Raw genomic sequence first — 26457 nt, forward strand, 5'->3', positions numbered from 1 at the left:
GACGGGGCGGCTGCAAGTTACAAAATGGTGTGAATAAGTGGGACGAGGAGATAGCGAGGGGAGATGTGGCGGACCAACCTTCTCGAACTCCAGCTTGATGGGTGGAATGAAGTGGCTGGAGACCCAGGCGGCCGCCTCACGGCCCATTTCCATGCCCTCGGCCACCGTCTTCACGCTGAACTTCACCATCACCGAGTCCGTGTCGCCGTATATCACCTGTGACCGTGACGACGCAAATCTCAATGGCATGGCCACTGCTGGTGTATTATACCGTCGCAAAATTTCCTTGCTGTGGTTTTCACACCTGATGATGATTGCTTGTGTTGCAATTGAAACGTCGTGAGAAATTTATTGTTTTATTTTTATTATTTCCCTTCTACGTGACTTTACCGAAAGAACCAAGAATACTCATGTAGGATTTCATCCAAAAACATTCCCCTTCCATGTGTTGCTCGATACAATTTTTGGGGGGCGGGGGAGGGTGCAGTTAGCACACTGCTCTTTGACTCCAGCAATGCTAGTTAGATTCTAGGTCATGGCTAACATCAGTGGTGAGCGACATATGAACCTTTTCCTATTATTGGGTTCCCTATTCATCAACCACCACTGATCAGCATAGTGAAGTATCGTAAAAGGATCCTCATGACCGACCTGGTCTAGGGAAGCCTTAGCATGATTCAAAGCCTATTATTCGATACAATTACTGCATGCATGTGTACATTTAATGTATATTATTTAAAAGAGTACATTATTTAACCCGGTGACCAAGGACTGAATTAATGCACATCCATAAAGACCTAATTATTAAACTTTCACTCTTTGAAAATGTACCTAGAAATGTACGCATGTAAACATCAACCTGACAGCAAGTCAGTTTCCAATGAATGCAAGAGTGTAAGCCGTGAGTCTTTGGAGTGCGGCTGCTCCATAAGGAGAAGAGCGATGTCCTGCCTTAGCGTCGGCCTTTTGTCCATTTTCGGTCGTGTAGCGCGATTCCACCAAGTTCTTGGTCGTCTCGATCATCTGACGACCGAAACCTGTAACACTCTGCAGAGTACAAAGACCAAGATCCACGTATATAGCCTTTAATAATACTGTTGGGGGAAGTGCTGTGAGCAACCACGTACATAGGAACGGTGACACGGACTTTCCTGGGTAAACAAGCGCGATAATAATAACATACACACACCAAGGCACACACACACACACTAAATGATTAGAAACTCTTCAGAAAACCACAAATAGATGGCAATAAAATGTACTTGTTGAGTTGGTGGTCTAAAACAAAACTGTGTGCATTATCCATGAAAGATGGTGATGTCACATGACACACAACACACAATGGGAGGCTGTTATTGTCACAACAGCATCCTTTGCCGTCTAGAATTTGTCTTTTTAATGTATTATTATTCTTGCAAAGACCCCTCATATTGTTATACAGACAATATGGGCAAACATTGGTAGTGAACATCTTTAAAAGCTGGCCTGGCATGTGAATGGTGGTGTGGTTATCACCACACCCGGATTTTATACACAATAGGTATTTATTTTAAGGCTGAGTCAACCTAGGTGAGGTTCAGGGCTTGTTGGATAACACCGATCACTAATGTATTGCATTAGGAACCAAACTCAAAAATCGGAATGCATAGAGCAGTGTGCTAGCAACTCTGATGCAACACCCCGTACGAACACGTGTACACGCACAAAGACATGCACAAGTGCATACATACACACAAAAAAGCAGAGGCACATACACACAAAGCAAACACAGAACAATACTCTGCAGCATTCCACAAAAAAAAAACTTGTTTCATTCAGTGGTACACTGACCTTCGCCTGAACTGCCCAATGTTCACTGCTAAACATCAGTTCCATGAATACAAAGGTGTGCTGACAACTCCACCATCCCTCATGTGCTACGTCAGCGAAGATAGGTAATCATTATCAACTGCTGTCCAACACCCTATTGGTAGGAGATAGCAAACCTGTAACAGAACCCTATTGGGTGTTGGACAGCAGCTGTTTGTAAAACTCTGTGTGGTCATAGTGCCAACTGGCGAGCATACCTGTGAGATCTCCAGACAGGGCAGCTTGCCCACTTGGGCACCGGTGAAGCCGTACACCGAGTTGGCACTGATTTTCAGCGCCAGTTGTCGGCCGTCCAGAACCTTCTGCTTGAATGGATCTGTCTCGTTCTTCAGCTCCTCCTTGGCCCTTCGCCCGGAGCACACACACGCAGACCCGATGGGGTTGTTAGTTTTAACTGTGCTCTTCTTCTTCCATACAGTGTTAATCGTTCATTTAATTAATACGTGGTTGGCTATGAAATTGTGTGCGGCCCTCATCCAACGTGATAAACCACTGACAGTTTAGATCACGTAATAATACCAGAATGAGGCTCAATATTACTTCTCAGTGTGCCATTAAATTAAGGAATTTTGTACATCTGCACATTCACTCACACCTGCACTCACTCACATGAACACACACTCTTATACACTCTCAAACACACATACACATTTCCTCTCCTCAAAGTCTATCAAAATTAGCTTGCTGGGGTGTTTCATTTATGTTTATAGCCTTCAGACAATGGCTGAAAACCACATGTTCATGGCAAGGGGCCAGCCTTGCCATGGAAAAACCACTTAACCCTTGGAAGACAAACGCCCAAGTCAATCCCTGACAATTATTTTAACCGATAACCTTTCGAATTCGAGTCACACACTAACTACAAAACCATCCAGCCAGATTTACTACCTTGCCTGCAGAAGCAAATCTTCATCTTGCTTAGTATCCAGTCCCCTGCTTATCTTTCCGAGACCAATTTGGAATGAGGGTTTTTGATCAATGATCAAGGACTGCATTGAGACCTTTAAACACATCAAACACTCAGAGCTATTTTCGCTGGAGTGTTTGATGAATATGGGAATTTCTTATTTAACGATGATATATGTTTACGGAATATTTTAAATGTCTCACGTTACAGAGTTATTTTCCTCTGATTTTTATTTGTGTCAATGTTGTACTTTATTTTGTTTTGCTTTTGTCATTTTGGTGATCCATATCACTCTTGAAATATCCTGGTCTCTTGAGTTCTCACTTGGTTAAACAACATACAAAAAAACTTAAACTTGAAAGCACAGCCTCCGCACAGCCTGTGCCAGGACTGCAGCACAGACTTCACCCCAAGTGTGCTTGGGGTTGGTTAAATATGATGCAGCCAACACTCTGTAAAGCTGTGCGCAATGCTGCTAGTACCACAGTTGGGACTCCATGAGAGGGCTAGGGAGGTATGGACGTCATTAACTTCAGCAACCACAATCCACTGCTGAGTGATGGCCTCCTCCGGCCAGCACCACCTCTCACAGTCCCAAGATGTCACAATCCACCTAGGACCTGCTCTAGGACGAGTGCCGTCCTTTGGCTGCCACTCCATTGCAATTCGCAACCATCGGCGTTCATTCCTTTTAGCAAAGTAGTCGAGAGAAACCCTTTAGTATAACTTTATTTAAAGGGGGGATACACGAACTCCATGGGCGGGGGGGGGGGGGAAGGCACGATTAGCATAGTTGGCTACGTACGGTGCAAAAGAAGTTCAACATACATACATATTCATAATAAAGGTTTTTATGAATATAAAGGTTTTTGTCTAACATATGTTAACCAAATGCTCAACGTTAAACAAAACGAGTAATGATATGATCTGACTTTGCCTATCTCCTATAGATATCACTCCCTACGTACGTGAGGAGAGCCTGTAAACAAAGTGTTTTACTTGGTCGTAAGAATTTGGAAGAGTGGCTAAGCCTTTAGTAGGGGCTGGGGGAAGGCAGAGATAGGAACTTGAAAGGAGGGCTAAGTCTTCAGTAGGGGCGGGGTGAGATAGGAACCTGAAAGGGGGGTGAAGCCTTAAGTAGGGGTGGGGAGAGGCCTTAGAAATAACTTGGAAGGAGGCTAAGCCTTCAGTAGAGGTGGAGTTCGGGGGGGCTTAGCCACCTACAGCCCCTCCAAATGCTATGTGGCTGGTACAGGGTGCGAAGGCGTACTTCTTTCGAGCAGACAGAAGATTCTCCAGGATTTCTGGCAGGAGCCCCTTGCGCACAGAGCTCTTCACAAAGTGGTCTCCAGACGGGGTCTTGATGAAGTCCTCGGCCGACAGCCTGATTTAAACGAGAAAAGAAAAGCTTAAAAATACGTAAGTCAGTGTGTTCATAATAAAATGAACGGCAGGGTAGTGCTCGTGTCCATGACCAGGATTCAAAATCATCATAGATTTGCAATTGTCAGCCGAGCGCTCCGTGATGGATGCCAACAACACTATATTACATTTAAATGAAGGTCAGGGCTTTTCAAACTCCATTCCTTATAGCCCAAATATTCCACCACAATGCAAGTATTAGTGTTTACCAATCGTAAAATGTGTGCGAAGGGCAAAACTTAATCTGCATTTGAGATTCTGACAACTGGAGTTGAAGGAAAAAATAAATAAAGTTCTTCTCTTTCAGATATCAGTATCTTTATTTAGACTGTACCTAACCTCTGTGCATGACTTCTGCAGTGACGAGAAACTACTACATTCACCAAACTGTAAACAAATAATTCGATTCTCATGGAATCACATCCCTGAATTTCAACAAATCTGGGACATCCTGGGCAGATCAATCGTTACACCTTCACGACTCAGCAATGAATACAATGATTCATAATAGATTTTTGGGATAGGCTACGTAATGATCTGATCAAATTGAAGTCCTTATGACCCTCCGACACAGCCAAACAAGTTAAACTGTCACGTGTACAAGCGCTTAAAGCGCAAATTATTGCTGTGTCAGCTCACCGGCAAGTTGAAGAACAATTCTCAGAACCAAATTTAGCGATGAGATAAGACTTTTTGTTTTAATCTACGTCGATCATCATCAGGACGAGATCCAACAAGTCAGAATAACAATCCAGGAAGTCAAAAATTAGGCGTCTCAACGACGCAAATATGGACATATAGTTACGTGTATTTAGGGAAAGGAAGGTCTGGACCGCCCTACCCAACATGCTGCCGCCGTGACCCTCACCAGGATAAGCGGACTGAGAAACGAACGAACGAATATTGTATGCAAAACCCTACATGTTAAGTCGACAATTCGATTATACTGCTTTATTGTGGTGCTGCTTGCACCTCCGTGCCCTCTATGCAGGCGTATAAAAATAATGCATTCTAGAGAATCAAGTCGTGACCCTGTACCGTGACAATTCTGCGAATGATCGTTCGAGTTGCCTTCCGTGAGCTCACCCCAGATTCTCGACAACGCCTTTCTGCAGCAGCGTGGTGTAGCACAGGTTGTGAGCCATCATGATGGATGGGTACAGCGACGAGAAGTCCAGCGTGGCGATGGGCACCGTGTAGTATCTGCACGGAACCGGCATCAGTGTCACAAACTAATGCAGCTAGTAACGAAGAACGTCGGCCGACGCTCTGCGTTCAACACGGTCGGCTACATATGGCGCAAAAGAAGTTCAACATACAAAGCCAAATATCCACCGTATAGCCTTAGACTGTTGAGGGACATGCTATTAACGGGCACCTATGAAGGCTGGCACAGCACACGAGGGGGTGCTTGGCCAACACCACGCCTGGCCACCTTTGTCTCCCTAGAGAGAATGTTTACACACCACACTAGGTACTCATTTGAGGCCGAGTCGTTTCACATAATCGTCACTGGTATTGACTGTGAGTGGGAATCAAACTCGGGTTTCAAAGTTCGTAACGCAAGGTGCAAACCGCTACACTACCGCTCCCCAACATGCATATACATACATGAAAATCTACACGTGCCAGTGTCGAAGTGTTTTCCAAGTGAGTGTGTTACCCTTTGATCGGTTCAATGACTGTGGCTCCTGCATAATCTTCGTTCCCCTCCGGTTTCACGACGGGTAACAACAGGTCCTGCTTCATTGCCTGATAAACACACACAGAGGCACACAGGCACACACACACAAGGGGAAAGTGGTGTTATTGAGCACCTATTAAAGCTGGTATTGTAAATTAACAGGATGGTGTGGCAAACACCATACGCATAAGATAATTATCAATTGTGATCAACCGATTATCAGGTGCATGACTCAATGCATGTACCACGAAGGTAAGGATCAATCAGTGTGGATTGGTGAAAATGGTGTGGAAATGGAAATGGCTAAGGGGAGCGGGGATGGAGATCCAGGACCGGTTCAGATATCACTCACCAGTAATGTTAGCAATGGCCGGCAATCGCACTCAGTTCACTGGGTACATAACAAAGAGTCCTAACCATTGCACTACCACTCTTTCAACGTGCAGTGGTTACCACAAGCAAAAATATAATTGAGAGATAAAACAACACACAGACCAGGGACACTGGTCGCTGAGTGTATTGCGTGCGTGTGTGCGAGCGAACAATCCGACCAGCAAACGCAGCCGGAGGTGGATGACCGCTCACCTGTCTGAGCAGCTGTGACACGACCTTGATCTGCTGCCCTCGGGTCAGCAGGTAGCTGAGCGGTACGCCCGTCACGCGCGCCATTTCCATGTAGTTGATGACGCACATGAGCTTCTCTAGAAGCCGCAGCGGCAGCATCGCATCCTTCAGGCAGTACACGGCCAGCCGGCGACGCGTCTGCTCGTTGCCATTCTGCCACGGTAAAAATCCCGTTGTTCTTTTACTCAACATTAACATCGTCAGCCACAGTCAATCCACCACTGGACAAAGGCCTTCCAAAGCCGTCACGATGTAAGAATGCACCACGCACCTGCACACGAGCTGATTTTACTGCTTCACACCATCAATCAAACCTATTGGGCGTGTTCCATTCCTTGGCTGCCATTCTGTTACTCCACTTGACCATCCGTAACTCTAATTATTATTAGTATAATAATTTGCAGCCAAATGTCAATCCACTGCTGGATGAAGGTATCTCCATATCGTGGCAGTCATTGAGAGCTGCTTTATCATACTTCACAATGCACGTTGGGACAGTGGTCATCACCGATTCAGATGTCTTTCAAGACTGATGTTGGCCATGACAGGGAACTAAACTCACGTATGCCACCATCTTCATAACTCAGTGCACCAAACACTGCACCACCACTCCCCCCAATATAAATTACAAGTTTAAAACACATTCCTGCGGAGGGAGCTGGTAGGAACGTTGGGCTGCTCGGTCAATGGCCAGGGTCAACGGCGGCACCACGTGGTGTATTCCGCAAATATGCCCGACTGAGGGCAGGCACAAGCCGGCGTGAGTAGGTTACACGTTGAGTTTTATAAGGGCACCACGGGGTGACCAGCCTCTCCCCACCCAGCCCCACCCCTCCAACCCCCCACCCAGCCCCACCCTCCCCACCCAGTCTCTCCCCACCCTCCCCACCCAGTCCCTTCCCACCCAGCCCCTCCCCACTCAGCCCCTCCCCTCCCCACCCAGCCCCTCCCCACCCTCCCCTCCCTACCCAGCCCCTCCCTCCCCTCCCCTCTCCACCCAGCCCCACCCCTCCCATTTTTGGATGCACGACGGACGGACACAATGATCCCCTGTGGGCTGGTGTAACCAGGAGGTTCCTACCAGTAATATTCCTAAATATAAAATATTGCCTATTATGAGAAAGTCCCATTATGTTTTAAGGAAGAAGTGCTGAAATTAAAGCATCACTGGCCCACTATTCGATAAACCAAGCATATTATTCTCATTACAAGGAGTTCTCAGTACTGCGGACCAGCAGAGTGGTGCGTAAATGAACGCACCTGCAGATCGGTGATGATGGAGTGCTGCACGTCCTCCTTCTGCTCCTGCAGGAAGTGGAAGCTGACCGCGTTGAGAGTGTACGAGCGCAGCTTGTAGTCTCGCAGCAGCACCTTGCCACACCATCGAGACAGCGCTCAAAAACCCGGACAGATATATTGGCCACCTACTTGCTCGTGCCGATGGCCTGTCTCGTAGCCCCACAGGGTAGCACTGCTTGCCTCATAGACCACCCAGGGCAGCAGTCTCACGCATGATATTTAAGTTTGCAAGGCACATGTCAACCATGCATTCATAAGCGCTGCATTACACGTGTGTCAAAAGTCAACCAGTTAAATACAAATGAAAAGAAAATTGCGTTAAAAACTCACAGCACAAAAAATAAAGAAAGCAAACCTAAAATAAAAACAATTGAGGGGGAAGATGGCGGCTGCTGACCTGTAGGAGGTCAAAGGTTACACGGCCCTCCAAGTTGATGACCTTGTTGTCCCTCCGCCCCATCTGCTTCGACTGGAAGGACGACTCCTTGATGACGGAGCGCATCGAAGTAATTCGGCCCAGGAAAGAGAACGTCGACACCTGGGTAAAGACCATTTCAAAGACGTAAAAAAATCGGAATTTAAACCATCAAGCGTTTTTCTCCACGGTAACAGCTGTGTGCGCGGAGAAAAATGCGCGTGTGATGGTGCCGTGTCATGACCTTCTCACCCGCAGCGTGCTGGCCCTGTTGAGCAGGTATGGTAAATCAAAGTTCTGGATGTTGTAGCCGGTGATGATGTCCGGGTCAACGATGCGGATGAACTCGGCCCATGCCTAATGATAGGTGTTAAAAAAACACATTTCATTGTTGATGAAACTAGTTCTCCTAACTGGTGAGAGGCTGCTGAGATTCTTAAGGTCTTTTGCAAAAGGGGATGAAGTACCTGCAGTTAAAAGAGCAAGCGTTTTTACTGTTATTTTCTATACAATTATCTTAAATTAAAACACGTATAATCTAAACTCATGATTATTTTTTCAAATGGTATTTGGTGTTCTTCGTAATGTAACATCATAAGCTTTCAATTTACTAATTTAATGAAGTTATACATGAATCGTAGAAAGCATGGATAACTAATGAGCACACTTTTGGTTATGGTCCATCTACAATGAATCATCAAGTATTATAAATAACGATAAACACATCCAGTGATTTGATGCAATATCATGATTCGATTCAATCACCCATTCAGAATCAGAAGTTTATTACCCAAGGAAATATCCCATTGAGCGACACAGCTCTTTTTCAAGGGTGACTCGCCCATCAGACAAACACTGCGGCAATTGTAAAATGTATCAATATATGAAATAAAAAATAATTTTAACATGATCTTACAAAACGACATATGTAAACTGTATTCCCATCTCATTTGCATTAATTCACAACATAGTTGTGGGTAGCAAAGTTCTGTGCAGCAAATTGAGATCTATTGTACTTCTCAGTTTACGTGTACCACCACCTTCACCAACCCTCACTGATTACCAACAAAGCATAGGGGAGGCCCTCATCAAGCAGTGGTTTTGCAAAACGGCCACATGCATATCGTTTCAAATTTTTTCTGTTGCGACCCGATTAATGTTGCCTTTGCGAGGTCGGTCGTTCGCACCTTCAGCATCTCGCCCTCGTGTTGGAAGCTGTGCACCTCGCACCCCACGATGGGGGCACACGTGTTGAGCGTGAACACGTTCCGCACAAAGGGATCGCGCTCCCCCTGACGTAAGACCATGTTGGAAATCTGAATCACCGGGTCCTTCTCCGGCTCCGGGAAGATGCCTGCACACATGCGAGCGAGTGGGCGGGCGGACCAGGGAGGTGGAAGATGGAATGGAATGAGTAAACATTAAATGTAAGAAAAAGGTCATGAGTGAGTTGTGGAAGAAAAAAGTGTGGACTGGCAGGTGCTTAACGCCCATTTTGATGAAAAAGCTGCGTATTTTCTCCAAAGGTTTGGCATACATACAAACAAGCAAAGTGTAAAAACTAGACATTTTCATGACAAAGATTGCCCTGGATATGGCATGAATCTTCATTCGGGTGATGGCGTCACCTATAAAAACACACTTGAGGGAGACAAAGAAAAACCCCTCAACTCTTTTTCCCATAGTTATGGCTCAAAAACACAATTATGGACTTTGGTGTTGTGAGGTGAAGAGCAAGAGGGGATCAGATGGGATAAATAGCGTTAAGCCATGGGACCTGCCCTTGCGCAAAGCAAATTAACCTTTCCCTGTTCCGAGACGTCTGGATCCCGTTCACCTTTGAATCTCGGAACATGCAAGCGGCTCAGTGTAAATTTTATTTCGAGGCAATACGCCGTTATTTTGAATGACATTGTACTCACCACTGAGAGCTGTAGTGCCACGACCGCACTCTATGATAGCTGGCGCCAAACTGTGCCATACGCCTGACCGTCGTGGCCTTATGGGAGGATTGGTACCGATAAAGTAATTTTATTTTAGTTTTTATTTCAGTTCGTAAGTGCGGGTACATTCGTAACTCGGGCATTGGTAAATCGAGGAGTTCCCGTAGTAGAAAATGCCTTTCTACAACCAAATGACTCAACCACTCATTGTGATGAGCTGCACCTTTCCTCCCCGCGCACTCGATGTCAAAGCTGAGCACACGCAGCGGCGCGATCGCCTGCCACTCCCCCTCGGTCGGGTGGCTCACAAAATCCGTCACCGCTACGTCCACCTCCAGCTGAACAAGGGACATCTGCGAAGTACAAATATAGCACAGGGAAGTTTTTATTTATTCTGAACATGCCGCAGCAAGACGGCTCAACATGGCAACGGTGAACGGGGTAAAGGAGAGGGCCGTAGTGGCTGATGGGACCTAAAGCGGAGAGTGGAGGTGACGCACCTTGCCAGGCAGTTTCCCAGAAGCTGACTCCTCACGCAGCTGGTACTTCCCAGCTGGAATCTCGATCCAGTTACACCCCACTACTTTATGGTCCACCATGAACCTGCCTCAATGAAATTTCACACACACACGTCAGTCCACTCACAGTTTAAACGTTAGGGCCGTAATCCGTTAATGATTTCCACGCAAAAATTGTAAATGCACAAGGTTATTATGAATCTTCTTCAACAATTACTGTGAGCATCAACAAAACCCTGCAAATTTGATATTGCCAAATTCCATCAATGATAATGAATTATGAAGTGACAGGGCACGTGAACAAGTGTTGCTCATAGTATAGATAAGAGGTCACTTGCATAGATTTAAAAAACAATCCTGTAATATTTACTTCCATGGACTATTCTCCAAAACAGGGTGATGCACTGCTCTGGATCCTTCATCTCACGATGATGCTGATAGCACAATTGAAACACATTTGTAGAGAAATATTGAACAAGGACCGACAGAAAATCCATCGCATTGACTTTGGTTTTTACTTATTTAAACATTTTTTCCAGCTCCGAGCACAAATAATATTGTTTCACTGCCACACAGAAAAAGTCTCTGATAGCACACTAGAGAACGTGAAGAGTCCCAAGTGTGGGTAAGGGGCAATTGAAGGGACCTCAGAAATAATTGTGTGAAAACAACTATCAGAGGGGGCCGTTTTCTAATATGCATTGATGCACTGGCAATTGAGCATTCCCAATGTATGTATGTTGAACTTCTTTTGCACCGTACTTCGCCCACCGTGCTAATCGGATTTGTGGAGAATGGCCATTTATCAATATCAAGCTAATTTGCTGATCAGCACAGCTTCAATAATTGATTCATAATTGATTTTTGGGTGAGGCCACGTAATGATCTGTCATTAGGCCTTCCCCACCACCCGACAAAGCCAAAAAATTTCACATTTACCACTCCAATTATTATTAAATTGTTTGGCTATGTCAGGTGCAGGAGGGTCTTACTTCAGAAATTCGCCCAGATCATTACGTGAACCTAATACAAAAAACAATTATGAATCAATGGCTGCCATGAAACTACACGTTTAATTTAAATATAATTATTTTAAAAAGACAAAAACAAACAAATCTACGTCGGCGCTGAATACATTAGGCTAACGCCAAGGCTAACTGAACCACGTGCATCTACAAACCTAATCTCGAAGTCAATGTTGGCCTCAAAGGACAGGTAGCTGTGCTCGGGCATCGAGTCGAAGCGAAAGCCCTGCGTGAGCAGCCGCTTGGCAGCCGCAACGAGACGAGGCAGAGCCACCGTCACCTTCAGGAAGTTGCTCTTCTGATTCCCGTGGAAGCCATATATACCTGAATGGAGGGCACACAGAGAGGTGCAAGCAGCACCCATGGTGAAGTAGAAATCCATCAATTAATTGATGAGTATGTGCACGTGAACATCCCTTTTGACAATGCGCTGCTTTATCACGGGCTCCTGATATCGTGCAAGTTGTAAGGATTTTTGACCAAACTTCAACATGCTGGTCATTGGGTTGGTGAAGGTGGGGTGTGAAGATGTTGGAACATAGTCTAACTCAGCAATGGATATTGCTGCACTTGTTTAATTTTCACCATTCTGATTAATACAAATTTCCATGTTTATCCTTACCGAGCATCAAGTTTACCATGTAATCACCATGTACCTGCCAATAACAAGCCAAACATGTCAACCACTTACAGAGAAACAAGTCTGGTGAAAGTGACCGTAAGAAGTACAGATATTTGGTTGCCGTTAAATCATTGTGGAGCTTTAGTGTTATCCCCTTATTTGTGTGGGGTTTGTTACAATGCTCTGGTATACCCCCAAACATAAAAATAAACTTAAATTGGCTCAACAACCTCCTGAAATTGAGTCTTGAGATTCAGTCTACTATTAGTTCCTCGCCAATCAACATTTATACAATTCTAATTTTCCCAATGAGGTTAAACACACAAAATGATTTACTACATGTATTAAGTGCTCTAGCTTCATAAAAAAAAAACAGTTACTATACACTCAGATGAGTCGTGAAGGTCAGATTTGTCATTGCTAAAAGTCTGCAGTGAATGCAAAAAGGCAGTGCCAGAGGTTGTGGATGAAGCAAGGAATTGGGACGTACTCTCCTTGACGCAAATGTCAACAGCCAGCACCGCTTGGCTCAAGTTGTCCTTGTTAGACCGCATATCCTTAATCACCGCGTTGTTAAGCTCCCTCTTAAAGCTGACCAAGTGTTCCGATTTAAACCCTGCAAAGCACAAAAAGTGTTACGGTTCGTATGATCAATGCTCTGATTTTAATGTTGTCTGTAATTCCAAAAAGGTTTTCAGAGTACGTTACTCCCATGTGCACACGAGTGCTGGGCAGCGATCATCTTTGTTAGTGGCCGAGGGTCAATGATCGAAATTTCTTCACGTGGCCAGGAAGCTCAAGTCAGACCATAAAGCTGGTGCAACTTAGAACCTGGATTTAAATCCAGCTTTCAGCCACCAATGATTAAATCTGGTTGTCAAGTATAATTTCTTGAAGGTTCAAACATGTTCACAAGTGGCTGCAAAAAATATATATTGACGATCATGCAACAAATATGTAGCCTCTAGGATCGACAGGTCACTTGAAGGGATCTCAAAAACTGTTCTGTTATTTCTTCCATGGGTCATTATCCAACACAAGGATTTATTCTCTGCTCTGAAATAGCTCAGCATGGATACTTCGTCTTGTGAAATAATGACAATAGCACAATGGAAATACAACTGAGAAAAAATGAACTCGTGAAAGAAAATGAGGTAGTCACCGGTCTGGGCAGCCACATAGAAGTAGGGCGCAAAGCCGTGAACGTGGCAGCACAAGCTGTTGCCCTTGTTAGTGATGCCAAACATGCGAACCACTGGCACTTGGCTCTGGGTGGCTCCTGGCATCCCCGACACATGGAAGCCTGCACACACACACACACACAATAGCACACACGCAGTGGCGTATCTAATGAACTGTGCAGGCCGTGCAACTGCAAGAGCCCAAGTTCTTGGTTATGAAGATGGGGGGGAAGTTGGAAAGGGGGGGGGGACGGGCGACTCCATTTAATTTGTCGCACCAGAGCCAATGAGAGCTACATTAGGCCACTGCATGCAAGCTGTGGAAGAAGATCATGGGTCTTGTGCCCATTGAGTTTCAACATCGCCAGAAAAACCGTCGTACAAAGAAGCATGAGCTTTTTAGGACGTAAAGTCAATCATTTTGTGGTGGATTTTCCATAATAGACTTTTGACGAGTACATTCTGTAATATGTGACTTGGTGTTTAGAAGTGTGGATGTGCAATAAGGTACAAAGCATTGTACTGTCAATGATTTTTCTTAATTTAATGTTGACTAATGGAACCCAACACATATGTAGGTATGTGTATGTATGCAAAAAAAAACACTGCACCATACGTAGCCGACCGTACTCATCGGAGGTGTCAGATAAGGACAACAAACGAAGCACAAGACGCAGTTCTAAAAAAAATAGTTTCAATTGATATTAAAAAGTGCATTGTTCCAGTGGTTTGCTAATATCGGAAAGGAAGAGGGTTACAGGCGGCCGCAGAAGCGCACCTGAAAGCGTGCGATCCAGAGACCGTTTTTTTGTTTGATGGTTAGTCAAAAGCTACTGGGACGATGACCAGAGTTTGCGTGGTTATGTCTGCATTCACAGGACATTTGTGAAAATGTATTCAACAGCATGAAGCTAAGAAACTACTGTACTTATAAAGAAAACCGTAGCTAAATGTGGAATAAAATAATGTTTACTATATAGCCTTACCAATGTAGTGATCGAGCTCGATTTGCTGGAACACAAGCGACTCTGTTTTCTGATCAATTTTGGGTAACGATGGACGCAGCCACTTGCTGTTAGAAACAGACGATGACAGCAGCTTTCCTGAATTACACAAACACACACACGATGCACAAACGGATACAATTAGACACAACGGTCTTATCCTAACACAACACTTACTGTCAGGTACAAAAATACATTTGTCCTTTACACCATATCTGTCCCTTGTCTGGGCAGTAATTTAAACAGAGCTCCGCAGCAGCTAGCATATCGCGTTCGCAGCTCAGAGTAACACATTTGGCCAACAGCATTCAAGGAAAATTAAGTATTGATTTGAAAACGTCAAATATAGAGAGTCAGGGTCGGGGTCAAACCCACAACCTCCTATATACCAAGCGAGGTAGTTACCATTTCGCCACCACGGTGAAAGGAGAGTGGAGGGACAAATTTAAGATAAAACAGGGCAAGAGTATAGGTTCTAATATTTTACTATTTTGATATATTTTCTTTCATTAATTTGACAGGTTTCAAATGTGTATTGAAAATTAGATTTGGTTAGTTGAAACCACATTAAAATAGCCAATTATGTATGTCAGCTACCTACCTGGGGAAGCCTCCGTAGAGTCTAAAGACTCTTTGTCAGAAAAATCCTGCACTGGAATGTTTGGCAAAGTATTTCATGAACATTATCTTAATATTGTGGAAATCCAAAGTTCAAAAAATAAACCATTATATAACAGGGAATAACATACATTGAGACCTGAGCTGTAAATTGCGCGTAATGATGAGTTACAACGATAAAGATGATGGCAAAGATGATTACAACAATAACATGCTGAAGATGAAAGTGATCACGACGATAACCATGATAAAATAAAAAAAATTGTCATGTCATTATCATGATGACAATTATGATTTACAAAGACGACGATGAACATGATGATCGCCATGATGGCAACAATTATCGAGACAATTACGATAACAATGAGGACGATGAAGACAATGTGCACAAGGCCGGAGAGCAGCACAAAACGCTTCGCGCTACGTGCGCACCGACGGGCACAGCGGCTGTGGCCGCCGCCGACGCTGTCTCCTCCTCGCGCTCCTCCAGCGCCATCTCCGCCTCCAGGTCGTCCATGAAGGCGAGCTCCTCCTCGAAGTTCGTGGGGCAGTCATCGTCCCAATCTGAGCGGGCGCGCTTGCCCCCCATGGCGCCCTGGGAGGATGGCAGCGGCCGCCCACCCCCCGTCTTACGCTTGAAATCCATGCTCGAGTCAATGATGCCACGTCGAGTTTTTGCCTGCATGCACCATCCACATTAAAGCGCACGGGTGAACGTGACTTCTAATTCAACCCCGACTCAGATTCCATTCAATAGAATCGACTGACCACCTTGTAATTTAATGAGGATTCACTGTAACACGTAGGCTTTCGCAACCAAGCCTATGACATAATAGATTTTTGGATCAGATCGTGTTAAGATGTGTCGTACACCCGCCTCCACCTGACACAGCCAATGATTGGAGTTGTCACGTAAACGTGTTCATAATGTATTGCTGCTGCTGCTGCAGCAGCACACAGGTATTGCTCTCCACACACCTGTTTGCTGAAGCAGTAATACATTTGTACGCCTATTCACGTAACAACTCTATAAATTGTCTGTCGGGTGGGGGAGTGTACATGACACATTTAACTTATGCAATCTGACCCAAAATTCATTATGAATCTTCAGGACGATTACGCTGGATCGGTTATTTGGACTACGATTAATGAATAAGGAATATAAAAGAGATAATGATCATGTATCTGCCTATGCAATGATAATGCAAGGCCAGACAATGTCACATTCACTTCCGTTTCACATCTGCAAGATGAGAATCCCAGGCAATTCCCCCCGATTGCCAGGTAACCAGATGCGTCTGCTGCCTATAGAGCATACTACTGTATTTTAAAACGTATATCACACTGCAATATGCACAGCCCTGTACACAACACGGTTGTGTACGCACAACACTGCATTACACACATACAGTATATACAACATTAATACATACGACCGCATGCCCATACACAACACTATAATGTAGACACACCGTTAAAAACACTTTGGTATATGGAAACTATAGTATACACATTGCAGCACATACAACCCTCCAGACTATGCAATACAGTACTACAATAAACACAATTCGAACGTTGCAAGTTCAAATCCTGGTTGGAGGTTGACTCAGCCCATTACCCATCCGTGGCCGGTAAAACATTTCCACTTTGTGCGGTAGTCAACGGTATGGATAGACTCGTGCCCTGCCATAGGAAGGTGGAATTGCCACCACAGGCGCAGGTCTGTAAACTGACGAAGAGCACCACCCCAATCCTAACTTGCGGTAGGAAATCACTGGACAATATATACACACTCTCTCGCTCAACTACAATGTCAATGCGTACGCTAAAGTAACCATACCGTACAGTATTTACAACAGCGCAGACACTTCCAAATAACGTAGCACCGACGACGCAAGGCCCGAGGGAAAGTGTCAATCAATGCATGCCTACTCGTGCGCACTTACTTGCGAAGCAAACAAATAGAAAGAACAAGACTGCGATCAAGTAACTAACTGGCTTGCAGCGTGCGGTGCTCGGGGGGGAGGGCCCCGGGTGCTGAATTTTGGCGGGAAAGCGCGGGATGGCGGGAGATTTGCTCTGCTGCAGACGGTGAAGGCAGGCAAGCAAGCAAAGAAGCCTCTTGGGGCGCTCTCTCCTCCACTAAGCACAGCTGCCAATGTTCATAACCTCCTCAGAGACAAATTATATTGCACGTTTGAGCACTTATTTCGCCTTAAAGGATCCGCCCACCAGTCGTGGTTTTCCCGGGGGATTGTCCATTTGTGGGCCGTAGCCTGTTCTGTGAATCATGCAGGGTCTTCCCAGAACATGAAATATTCAAAGCACCGTTTGTTTGTCGGTTACTCCCTTCGTTACGTTAACACGTCCTGTTTGATTTCCTTTGGACCTCGATCCTATATTCGATACGTGAGATGTAACCCCTTCACCAAATAAGCTTGGCTCTCCGAAGTTCACGGTGTCGAGAGCAACATTGCAATGCACGATAAAAAATATAAAACATTTACCGTGTGATGCGCCACTTGCTGTAAAAGGCAAAAGAGACGTTTTGACAGAGATGGTTATAAAGAAATTAAACTTACCAACGGCCTAACCTCGAGACCTCTTGTTACGTTAAGAGCAACACACTGATGTGATATAAACGAACTGAATGAACACGAAACCGGTTCACGGTTTGTCTATCACCGCTGCTGTCGGTCACATTTTCTACAATCTATTTTGACAACGGCACAGTTAATCCGATACGAGTGCACCACGATACACTTCTTCAGTAAATGCGGATGGCGTATCATTTGGAAATGTAGAGACATTGGCGTGGTTTATTTTTTTTTGCGACGCGTGCACACGAATGCATTTCGCGGCGCTCATCAATAAGCGATACACTCTTGAGCACACATTAAAGCTTCCTTCCGTCTACTGCTGTGTTCGCAAAGGGCGCCGATGTTATCGCGAATTAAGACACGGACGTCAGCCCGTGCGCTATTCGCGCAGAAGCCAGTCACAACACTGGACGCCTCAACACAAAAACAACAAACGTGGGCGCACTTCACCGCCTGCAACACCGCCAAGGGTTGTCCACAGAAACGACAACTCGCGAACACCACCGCCTCGATAACGAAAGTTAATAATCACCTGACCTCGCGCGGCTCAACGCAGGAGTTTCCAACGATTAACTTTCATTGCCTCTACGCGTTTCGCATTGTCGGTTTATCGCGATGCGGGTGCAGTGAATGCACAGACGATGCGGCGCCTGTAAAGCCGCGTGAGTCAGTGACGTTGGGATTGAGCATCGACACCCCCCCGCCGGTCGCCATCTTACGTAGGGGGGGGGGTTGAGCGGTGGTGTTGGGCGCTGCGCCACCAACCCCAGCCGCACGGGTTCGACTCCCGCTCACGGCCGCCAACACCGGCGACGGTGCTGGGCTTTACCCCCCTCCTCCCCTCCCTCCCCCTAGGTCGTACCGGTCACATAAATGAGTAGCAGAGTGCGGTGTGTAAACACAGCCACTGGGGAGACAAAGGCGGCCGGGCGTGGTGATGACCCCACCTCCCCCAACGCCCCCCCCCCTTCGTTGTGGCACAGTCCCGGCCTTCATAGTTGCTCGCGAACGTTTCCCCACGCAGTCTGTTTACGTCTTTCGTGGGGGGTTAAAGGGCGGCGGGGGGGTCCCGACCTTACTGAACCAACGCTTGCCCCTATAGCAACGCGTTGAGGAGTCTCCCTCACCAACATGGCCGCCGGATAGCGGCGGCGGCCGTCTCTGGCGCACCTCGCCCGACATTGGCTCCCCGCCGCCGCCGCCGCCTGCCGCGGCTTGACACGTAAATAACCGCGGGCCTTGCAAGTCCCAGCGCTAGTCGGCCGGGGCTGCCAGCTTGCTTATTTATTATCGTCAATTTTTGTTCGCTCTGATTCTTTCCCGCCACTCCGATTAACGTGCAGCAATGGGTAAGCCGTGTATTTTTTTTGTTTGTTTGTTGGTTGGTTGGTTGTTGAGGCGTTCGTTCGCCGTAAAGCGGGATGTTGTTTGTAGGAGTTCGGCGGTGCGGTTGGGCCGAGGCCTAAACATCCGCTTGCATGAGGCGAAGAGATTTATACATTAAAAAAGTGTTTAAAACTATGAGCTTTAGATTGTACTTAAACTGTACGATGTGTGTAACAGAGTAAGTCGAACGTTATGGTTATGGGCGCATGCGAGTTTTATTTTGAATCAATTGTGTATATTTTTAGGCATATCCTGCCTCTCCCGAACTGCATTAGTCCATTAAAATTTTCGCGTCTTCGTGCACTGATTTGCATTAAAATGGTTGCACAATTGTTGATTCTTTAAGCTTGTGTCATTGTTATGAATCTATCGTATTGTAAATTTGCTTGTGGAACTGATTTCTTGCCATGGTGATAACATACACTTAATTTGGTGGGATACTGTCGGGATGTTATCCATACGTTACCCCAGTAGTTAATGTTAACTTGAAAGATAAAAGTTAAGCTTCTGATAACTATCGGGACAAAGTTACATGCTTAATTAAGCGGACTCTGTTATGGAATAGATTTGGAGCGGCTACGCGGTGGTCAGCGCACTGCTTTATTTACCTGTATACCTGCTAACATAGGTGGCGAGTTGTGGACGCTACATTTATCACTCCACACTGAGTAACGTTTGTGAATTTCAGTGGGTTCAAATATCTTCCCGTGACCGCGGCGGAGTGGGAAGGCCTTCGTGATTGGATTGATGGTCGTAGATGATTAATTATCACTCTACAGTGTTTCTATGGAGGCGCAAGGGTTGGTGAATCATTGAGAGAATGCGCCGGGCTGTGTGGTGACCATAACATTAATTAGAGAAAGTGGATGAATAAAAACTCTTTGTGCGTACCTTTTACAAGTTTTTGTGACCTCTTGTACGGTGGTGAGTTTTATCCAGGTACATCGGTTTGCGACTGCATAAAAAGTAACTGGCCAAATTTACCAATGCCTGACCCCCACTGAAAGTCATGAGAGACTGTGAGGCTATCCAGAATGTATTACTTTTATTATACTCTATTAATGAGTGAGGCGTATTTGCTGGATGCTTAGCTAATAATTAATTTAGTTTATGCCTACAGTCGTGACTATAGTTGTGAAATGTGGTAACGAAATAAAAAGTTGTTTAATTTAAGCCCGACAATTCAGTGGCATTTAGACAAGAAGATGGACGACATACCTCTATTTGAAGATTATAATGGCATATTGAGAGGTGAACAAATCGCATGAACAAGCAGATATAAGCCAAGGTGTATCTACTATCAACTACATACATACGGTACTATCGATCAGATTATGTAAAGGACTCATCGAATATCTAGGAGATGGTGCAGTGGTGTGATGGTTAGTACATCAGACTTGTAGTCCACGACATAACTGAAAGAGCGAGGACCTTTCCTGTAACATGGCAGTTCTCCAGCGTTGATTCAAGCAAGCCTAACTGCTGATGAGAATACATGTCGAAACCGGTTCAGCGTTTTCTTGCTTTTAATCGGTGCTGTTGAAATTATGCGCTTCCAGAAGACAGTGGGCCGAAGGTTGAGTGAAATAGTTATTTTATGAACGAGACGTATTGTCTGCTTATCTCTGTTCCTAGAAACGAAGAATGAACTGTTTGATTTAAGAAGTCCTTTTGTAAAGTATTTTATGAGCACATATTGACAATGGTTGTTTTCAACACCAGTCATGTGTTTTTGGTGGTAAAAAAATGGACGAGTCAATTGCCACATGTATTTCGCCACGTGTTAGGACGGAGGCAGTGTCGTGGACCCACCCACACGTAAGTGAGTGCCATCTAGTGGCTGGATAATGGTGTTCTCTCAGTGAGGCACCTGTACATAGTTAATCATTGATTTTTGATAGAGCGCTGTTTTCGCTGGGGCGTCTTGAGAGCGCTTTACACGTGATAACCGACTTCAATCGCATCTCATTTCAAACAATTCAAAGGGCACGCCCAGTGGTAGATATGTGTGCGGCACAAGGTGACTCAGTACCTGGCCAGTAAGCGGGAATTAGTTTGCTAGTACGGGGGCGATGATTGCTGTACAGTATTTACAAATTGAGTAAATGGCCTACTCGTTTCAATGACAGGGCATGTATAACGCCTTTGAAACAGGTACTTTTACGGCACAGTTATAACCAGGGCGGCCTGCCGGATTTAAACCATGTGACTCTGCAACAAGCGGGGAATGTGCTCCTGAGTATTTAAGCAGTACACTACATTTTTAGACATGGAGAGCTGGCCTGTATGTGGTTTGAAAAATGCTGGCGTGGAGAATCACTGTCACACACCTTGCCCAGTCAATGCAATGCAACTAGTGTCAAACACTGGTGTGCTGAATGCTTGAGTGTTTGCCCAAGGGCAATGGTAATTTTTTTTATAATGCAGTTGATTCACCCTCTTGTCACAAGCACTTGCCATCACATATTCCTTCTGTTTTTCCCCTGTATGAGTAATACAATAACAAATGTGTGTACAATAAACGGTATGACTTGGCGCTTCAACAATAAGTTATGTTGCCTTGTGTCCCTCTGGTGCTAATTGCTGCATTGTCAATGCAGGTGAATGGGAGTTGATTATGTGAAAAGCGACATAGCAACATCGAAGCCTGAATTTCACTGCCCTGCCCGCACATGGTTTCCAAAGGTTTTTTCACTTTGTGCCTTGTGACTTTTAAATGTCTTCCCTTTAAAAAAGAACCTTAGAAATGCGGACCCCTGTTTTTTTACACAGTCGTGCTGAGAGCACATTCCAGCTATTATTGTAGTTTACGATTGAGTTCAGATAGATGGGGTGTGGGGTCAGTCATGGAGGGATGATGGGGAGGACAGAAACATGTCCAACCAGTATTTTGCTTTAAAACTGGTGTGGTTGCATTGCTTGTTTGGATTATTGTGCAATCGCGTATTGAGTTTCTGCTGAATTTAAAAAAAGCACTTCAACTGCCCAATTCAATATCTAGAACTTTACTTTCAAATGCAAGGGAAAGATCACCACCCATTGCATTAAGTGGGTAATGTTGAACTTTATTTTCTAGTACAAGATTGCCACATCACTTGACCTTTATTTAATATGTTGGCGCTCATCGTTCCGTTTGCTTAAGCTGTACACTACTTAGTATTCGTAAAATGTGGAGTGTGTAGGTGGACCAGTGGCATAGTGGTTGATTCCCGACTGTAGCGGACATCGGTGGCAAGTGATATCTCAACTGATACTGCCCCCCCCCCCATCTTCACCAACCCGTACTCAGGAGCCTGGTGACGTTATGGTTGGATGAAAGGTGACTTTCAACCAGCAGTGAATTGACAAAAGGGCTGTGAATTACAGTCTATCCAGAGGGTTTGTTCAATTCAAATTAACATTTAAAGTCATCGTAACATTGCCGTGTGTTGATCACACACCTTGATGTCTTACTGGTATCATTCAGTGTAACTCAGCATCTTTCGTGACCTGGCCAACTCCACTTGTTGCCTGGAGTAACGCGACTGTGTGGTAGCAGCGACTGACTTGCCAGCGTCGTCTCTCCCTCGTCTCCCGCTGTTTACCGCAGCCCACGGAGGCTGATGTCACCTCACGTGTTTGCTCAGTCGCCATTGTGTGGGCGAATTTTTTTCTGCACCTACAACTGGGGTCACACGCGATGATGATGCCGTCACATTTTATTTGCATATGGGGGGTGGGAGGTGGGGTTTTCCCAGTGGCTTAAATGCTGAATTATTGTTTATAAGTGCGTTGCAATACAGTAGTTATTTTATAACTTTACTTGAGCTGTGATTTTGGAGGCGTTTCAATGCAGAATTATTTTCATGTAAAGATTAAATTAGGGGTTTTTTTCCCCACAGTTAAGGAAGTTTCACCAAATGATGGTGGGCGGATCGTATTGAATTACTTGTGAAGGTGTAGAAAGAAAGCAGATGATTATCTTGGTTTTCACTGGGGTGTTCATTTCTAAAAATGAAAACAATTCTTAGTGATCTTTATAATTCAGGAAGTGTGCTTTGTGACGTGTGATCGTAAAATGCTAGTACGTCATTAAAAAAGTAAAGGGTTATTTGCAGGGGTGCAAAACTCCATTGTCTCGGGATGAGGGTAGCTGGAGGCTGGTGGATTCGCTGGCGGTGTTGATGGAACAAATTATGTGGGCGTTCTTTGTGCGTGTCAAAAGATATTAACATGATGCCATCGTTACCTGAAACAGAGATTCTTATCTACAAGCTAAAGAATGTCATACTCTATAGCAGGGGTCGGCAACCAAAATGACAAGAAGAGCCGCTTTTTTCAAATTCTATAAAAAACATCTATTTCAAGAGCCGCAATGCAGTCCTTGGGTCACACGCGACCCTGGAGCCGCCGGTTGCAAAGCCCTGCTCTATAGAGTGCAAAAAATATCAAATTTGATGCAAATATTTTTTATATATATAGGATCAGTTATATAGTTCGGTTGTATTTATGCTTATTCACAGCTTCAGACTTGGTCACACAGCAGTGGTTATTGAAGCGAATAATGCGTATTGAGCATGTACAGCCCTTGTCATTCCACTGCTCCATGGGGGTATCTCCATGTTGTGCGTGTCGTGACAGATATGTGACCATACTGACTGCAGTTACATGCTTAATTAAGTGGGTTTGGGTTTTTTGGGTAGTGGGTTTGGAAACGGGCAATCCTACGACTGATTCTGATATGACTTGTGAATTATGTTTTTGCTTCATAAATATATTTTTTTATGTTAGACATGGTTGATAATCAAACTCAGGTCACTGGATTTATTGCAAGTGCACTGACCATTTTTCCATTTACTGAAAGTTGTGGAAAGTTTTAAATATTACTACCAGGTATCTATGATATAACCAGGTCCCAATCGAAAATCAGCATTTATTGCCCAATGGGGATATAATGAGAATATAAATACGCTTGTGAACACTAACTAGCTATTAAGATTGTACCTTAACATTGCTGAGTGATTAAAATTTGACATGTAACAATGCATGTATTTATTGAATCCAAATGTTTCATTTGCAATAATTATTTAAGTCAAATTACACATGGGATAATACGTAATTTAAGATTCATGCATGTTGGTTTCAAGTGGTATTCTAACATTTAAGGCTAATACAGCAAACAAAAATATACCCAAACGATGAACCAGAAAAGAAAGAGGATAAACTAAGCAAGTCAAATTAGATAGATTTTTTTTATGGAATCACAACTCCCTAAAAGCAAGCTTTGTGGGACCAAACCATCATCGGCCATGATCATTTCACTGCTGGATGGCCTTCGAAAGCCACCGCCATCTTTCACACATCTGAAATGTATATATCTACTTAGTGATGAATTCAGTTTGTGTGCAGGTGCTGTCTCTGAAGCGTTTCATTCCTTGGCTGCCACTCCGTCCTTATGTTGATGATTGGCCATAATTCCTTATAGCAACCTGCCCAAGCCCACTTAAAACATTTTTTACCGTTTGTATACATCTTTTATTTAACAAGGGTATTAAATGAACCAATTGAGACATGAAACATCACCTCGTTCACAAGGACTACCTGTAAATTACTATATTTCTTTAACCTGTGTACGTTCTCTAAGTTGTTTCTCTTTCTGTATATCAATGTGGCATTTCAGTACTACCTTGATTCATTAATGATGTTTCGATTGGGCCACTTAATGATTTGGCCAAAGTTGTGTTGGTAAGTCCCTCCACTATCCCACGCAGCCCAACAAATTCATTTGTCACGTGTACAAGTGTTTAACTGGTCAATTATTAAACGATAATAAATATAACGGGTGGAACAATATTGTTTCAACTCCCCATTAATTTGAAGAACAATTCTCACAACCAAAATAGATTTGACTTTTCCTTTGAAACTACATCAAACACCATCAGGACAAGATCCTGAATGTCATAATCTTAACTTGAATTTCCCCAACACAGACAAAAACATTTTGTTTGAAGTTTTGTGTCCGATCGTCTTTTCATGAACTTTGATCTGTGCAGGCGTGTCATTTTGCTTACATTGATTTTATGGCGTTAAGCCAACAGTAGGGGTCACTGTTGTAAAGTAAAAAAATGCCTATGTACTATAAAATCCTGATCAATCTTTGTATACAAGTACTGCAGCACATTTCGAGTGTTTTAATGTCCCCATGTTTAGTGAGTACTGGCTTTAACATAAAGGCGCATTTATTAATAACAAATCAGTCCCGAGACATACAAAACAACTCTTTCCAGTAATCATTAAACTGAATTTGAATTCCATTTGAGTGCAGTATGGCTTTCCTTGCAAAAGTGTTTCGTTTCTGACGCTATAAGCAGTTGTGAACTTGACTGTTTTTTCCCGTGGGTGTTCTGCCTCAAACAAGCTCAAGTCTTTTTTTATTAAGTGCATTGTGTCAGTGCTGTTATTGATGTCTAGAAAATATCAGCTTGTGCTATAACGGCCTGCCAAACCCGGTACGATTTACAGCATATAAATAAAAGTTAAGTTTAGATGTTTTTTTTATCAAGTTGCCTTAAGTTAAGGCTAGAATTTATTTAGAAGAGTTTTTGCTTTCGACTGTGTCGTATTGTTTTACTGGTCATAAGTGCAGAAAATAGTTCATACAATATTTGTAGATGATACTTTTAGTGTTGAGGTTGTTAACTTTTTATTGTTTTTCAATCCAATCATAAATGTTTGTCGACTGAGGCTCGTGGTTTCTTTTGGTAAAATAAATTGCTGGTGATACTGTAAATTTTATTTACGTAGCTGTGCAGCTCAACATCTGTTGTGGCACAAGAGCTACATTACTGTTCGATGTCAACTGGGTTAAAAACACTTTTTTTCTGAGTACCGCATTGTGCTCCGATTCAGAGAAGCCCACACGTTTGCTACGAATGAGTACGCCCTGTAATGTGTGGCTCTGGGCAATGTGAAGGGAACATTATACTTTGTTTTATTTTTTGCAAATGAGTAATACATCTAGTGCCCAGCCCAGTTAGCCTACTTTTATAAAAACATGGCAGGAGGGCAAAAATTAATATATATAAAAATACACTTATAATAGATTACAAATTTTCTTTGCTCTTTGCAAAAGGGTATATTTTAGTCTTCACTGTGAAACAATAATTGCATGTGTGGGTTTTTAAGATGTAGCGTGTACACAGATGTAATATTACAGTCGCATCCCTGCATTATGATATGCATTTTTTGAGAGTTCATCCTCAACCATGATCTGCCCACTGCTGGATAAAGGCTTCCTCAATCCCTCGCCCTATGTTAGTCTCGCGATGTGAAATCTATCTAGCACCTGCACAAGAGCTGAT

The 26457-nt window shown here is 44.1% G+C and overlaps 2 protein-coding genes across 6 annotated transcripts in view; one reads left to right on the forward strand and one right to left on the reverse strand.

Moving 5' to 3' along the window:
* POLD1 (DNA polymerase delta 1, catalytic subunit) overlaps positions 1-18420 on the reverse strand; it is a 32755-nt gene extending 14335 nt beyond the window's left edge. The window contains exons 1-19 of one of the 5 annotated variants that reach the window (XM_032949184.2): positions 18269-18420; positions 15564-15810; positions 14496-14612; positions 13491-13631; positions 12819-12944; positions 11862-12030; positions 10664-10766; positions 10387-10516; positions 9408-9574; positions 8473-8577; positions 8203-8343; positions 7767-7877; positions 6468-6659; positions 5862-5950; positions 5285-5401; positions 4047-4160; positions 2067-2214; positions 952-1047; positions 79-216 (exon numbers count right to left, since the gene is read on the reverse strand). In XM_032949184.2, the coding sequence (XP_032805075.2) occupies positions 79-216; positions 952-1047; positions 2067-2214; positions 4047-4160; positions 5285-5401; positions 5862-5950; positions 6468-6659; positions 7767-7877; positions 8203-8343; positions 8473-8577; positions 9408-9574; positions 10387-10516; positions 10664-10766; positions 11862-12030; positions 12819-12944; positions 13491-13631; positions 14496-14612; positions 15564-15777 (2418 nt within the window). In that variant the 5' untranslated portion in view covers positions 15778-15810; positions 18269-18420. The other 4 variants (XM_032949185.2, XM_032949188.2, XM_032949187.2 and 1 more) reach the window with 4 other exon arrangements.
* A 506-nt stretch (positions 18421-18926) lies between these two features.
* The window catches only part of ARL1 (ARF like GTPase 1), a 40996-nt gene continuing 33465 nt past the window's right edge, over positions 18927-26457 (forward strand). The window contains exon 1 of the mRNA XM_032949192.2: positions 18927-19080. Coding sequence (XP_032805083.1) covers positions 19077-19080 — 4 coding nt within the window. The 5' untranslated portion in view covers positions 18927-19076. The remainder of the gene's footprint in view (positions 19081-26457) is intronic.

This window comes from Petromyzon marinus, chromosome 7 (genome assembly GCF_048934315.1).
Source record: "Petromyzon marinus isolate PM22_M1 ecotype Great Lakes invasive population chromosome 7, UKy_Petmar_22M1.pri1.0, whole genome shotgun sequence".
Taxonomy (NCBI): Eukaryota; Metazoa; Chordata; class Hyperoartia; order Petromyzontiformes; family Petromyzontidae; genus Petromyzon; species Petromyzon marinus.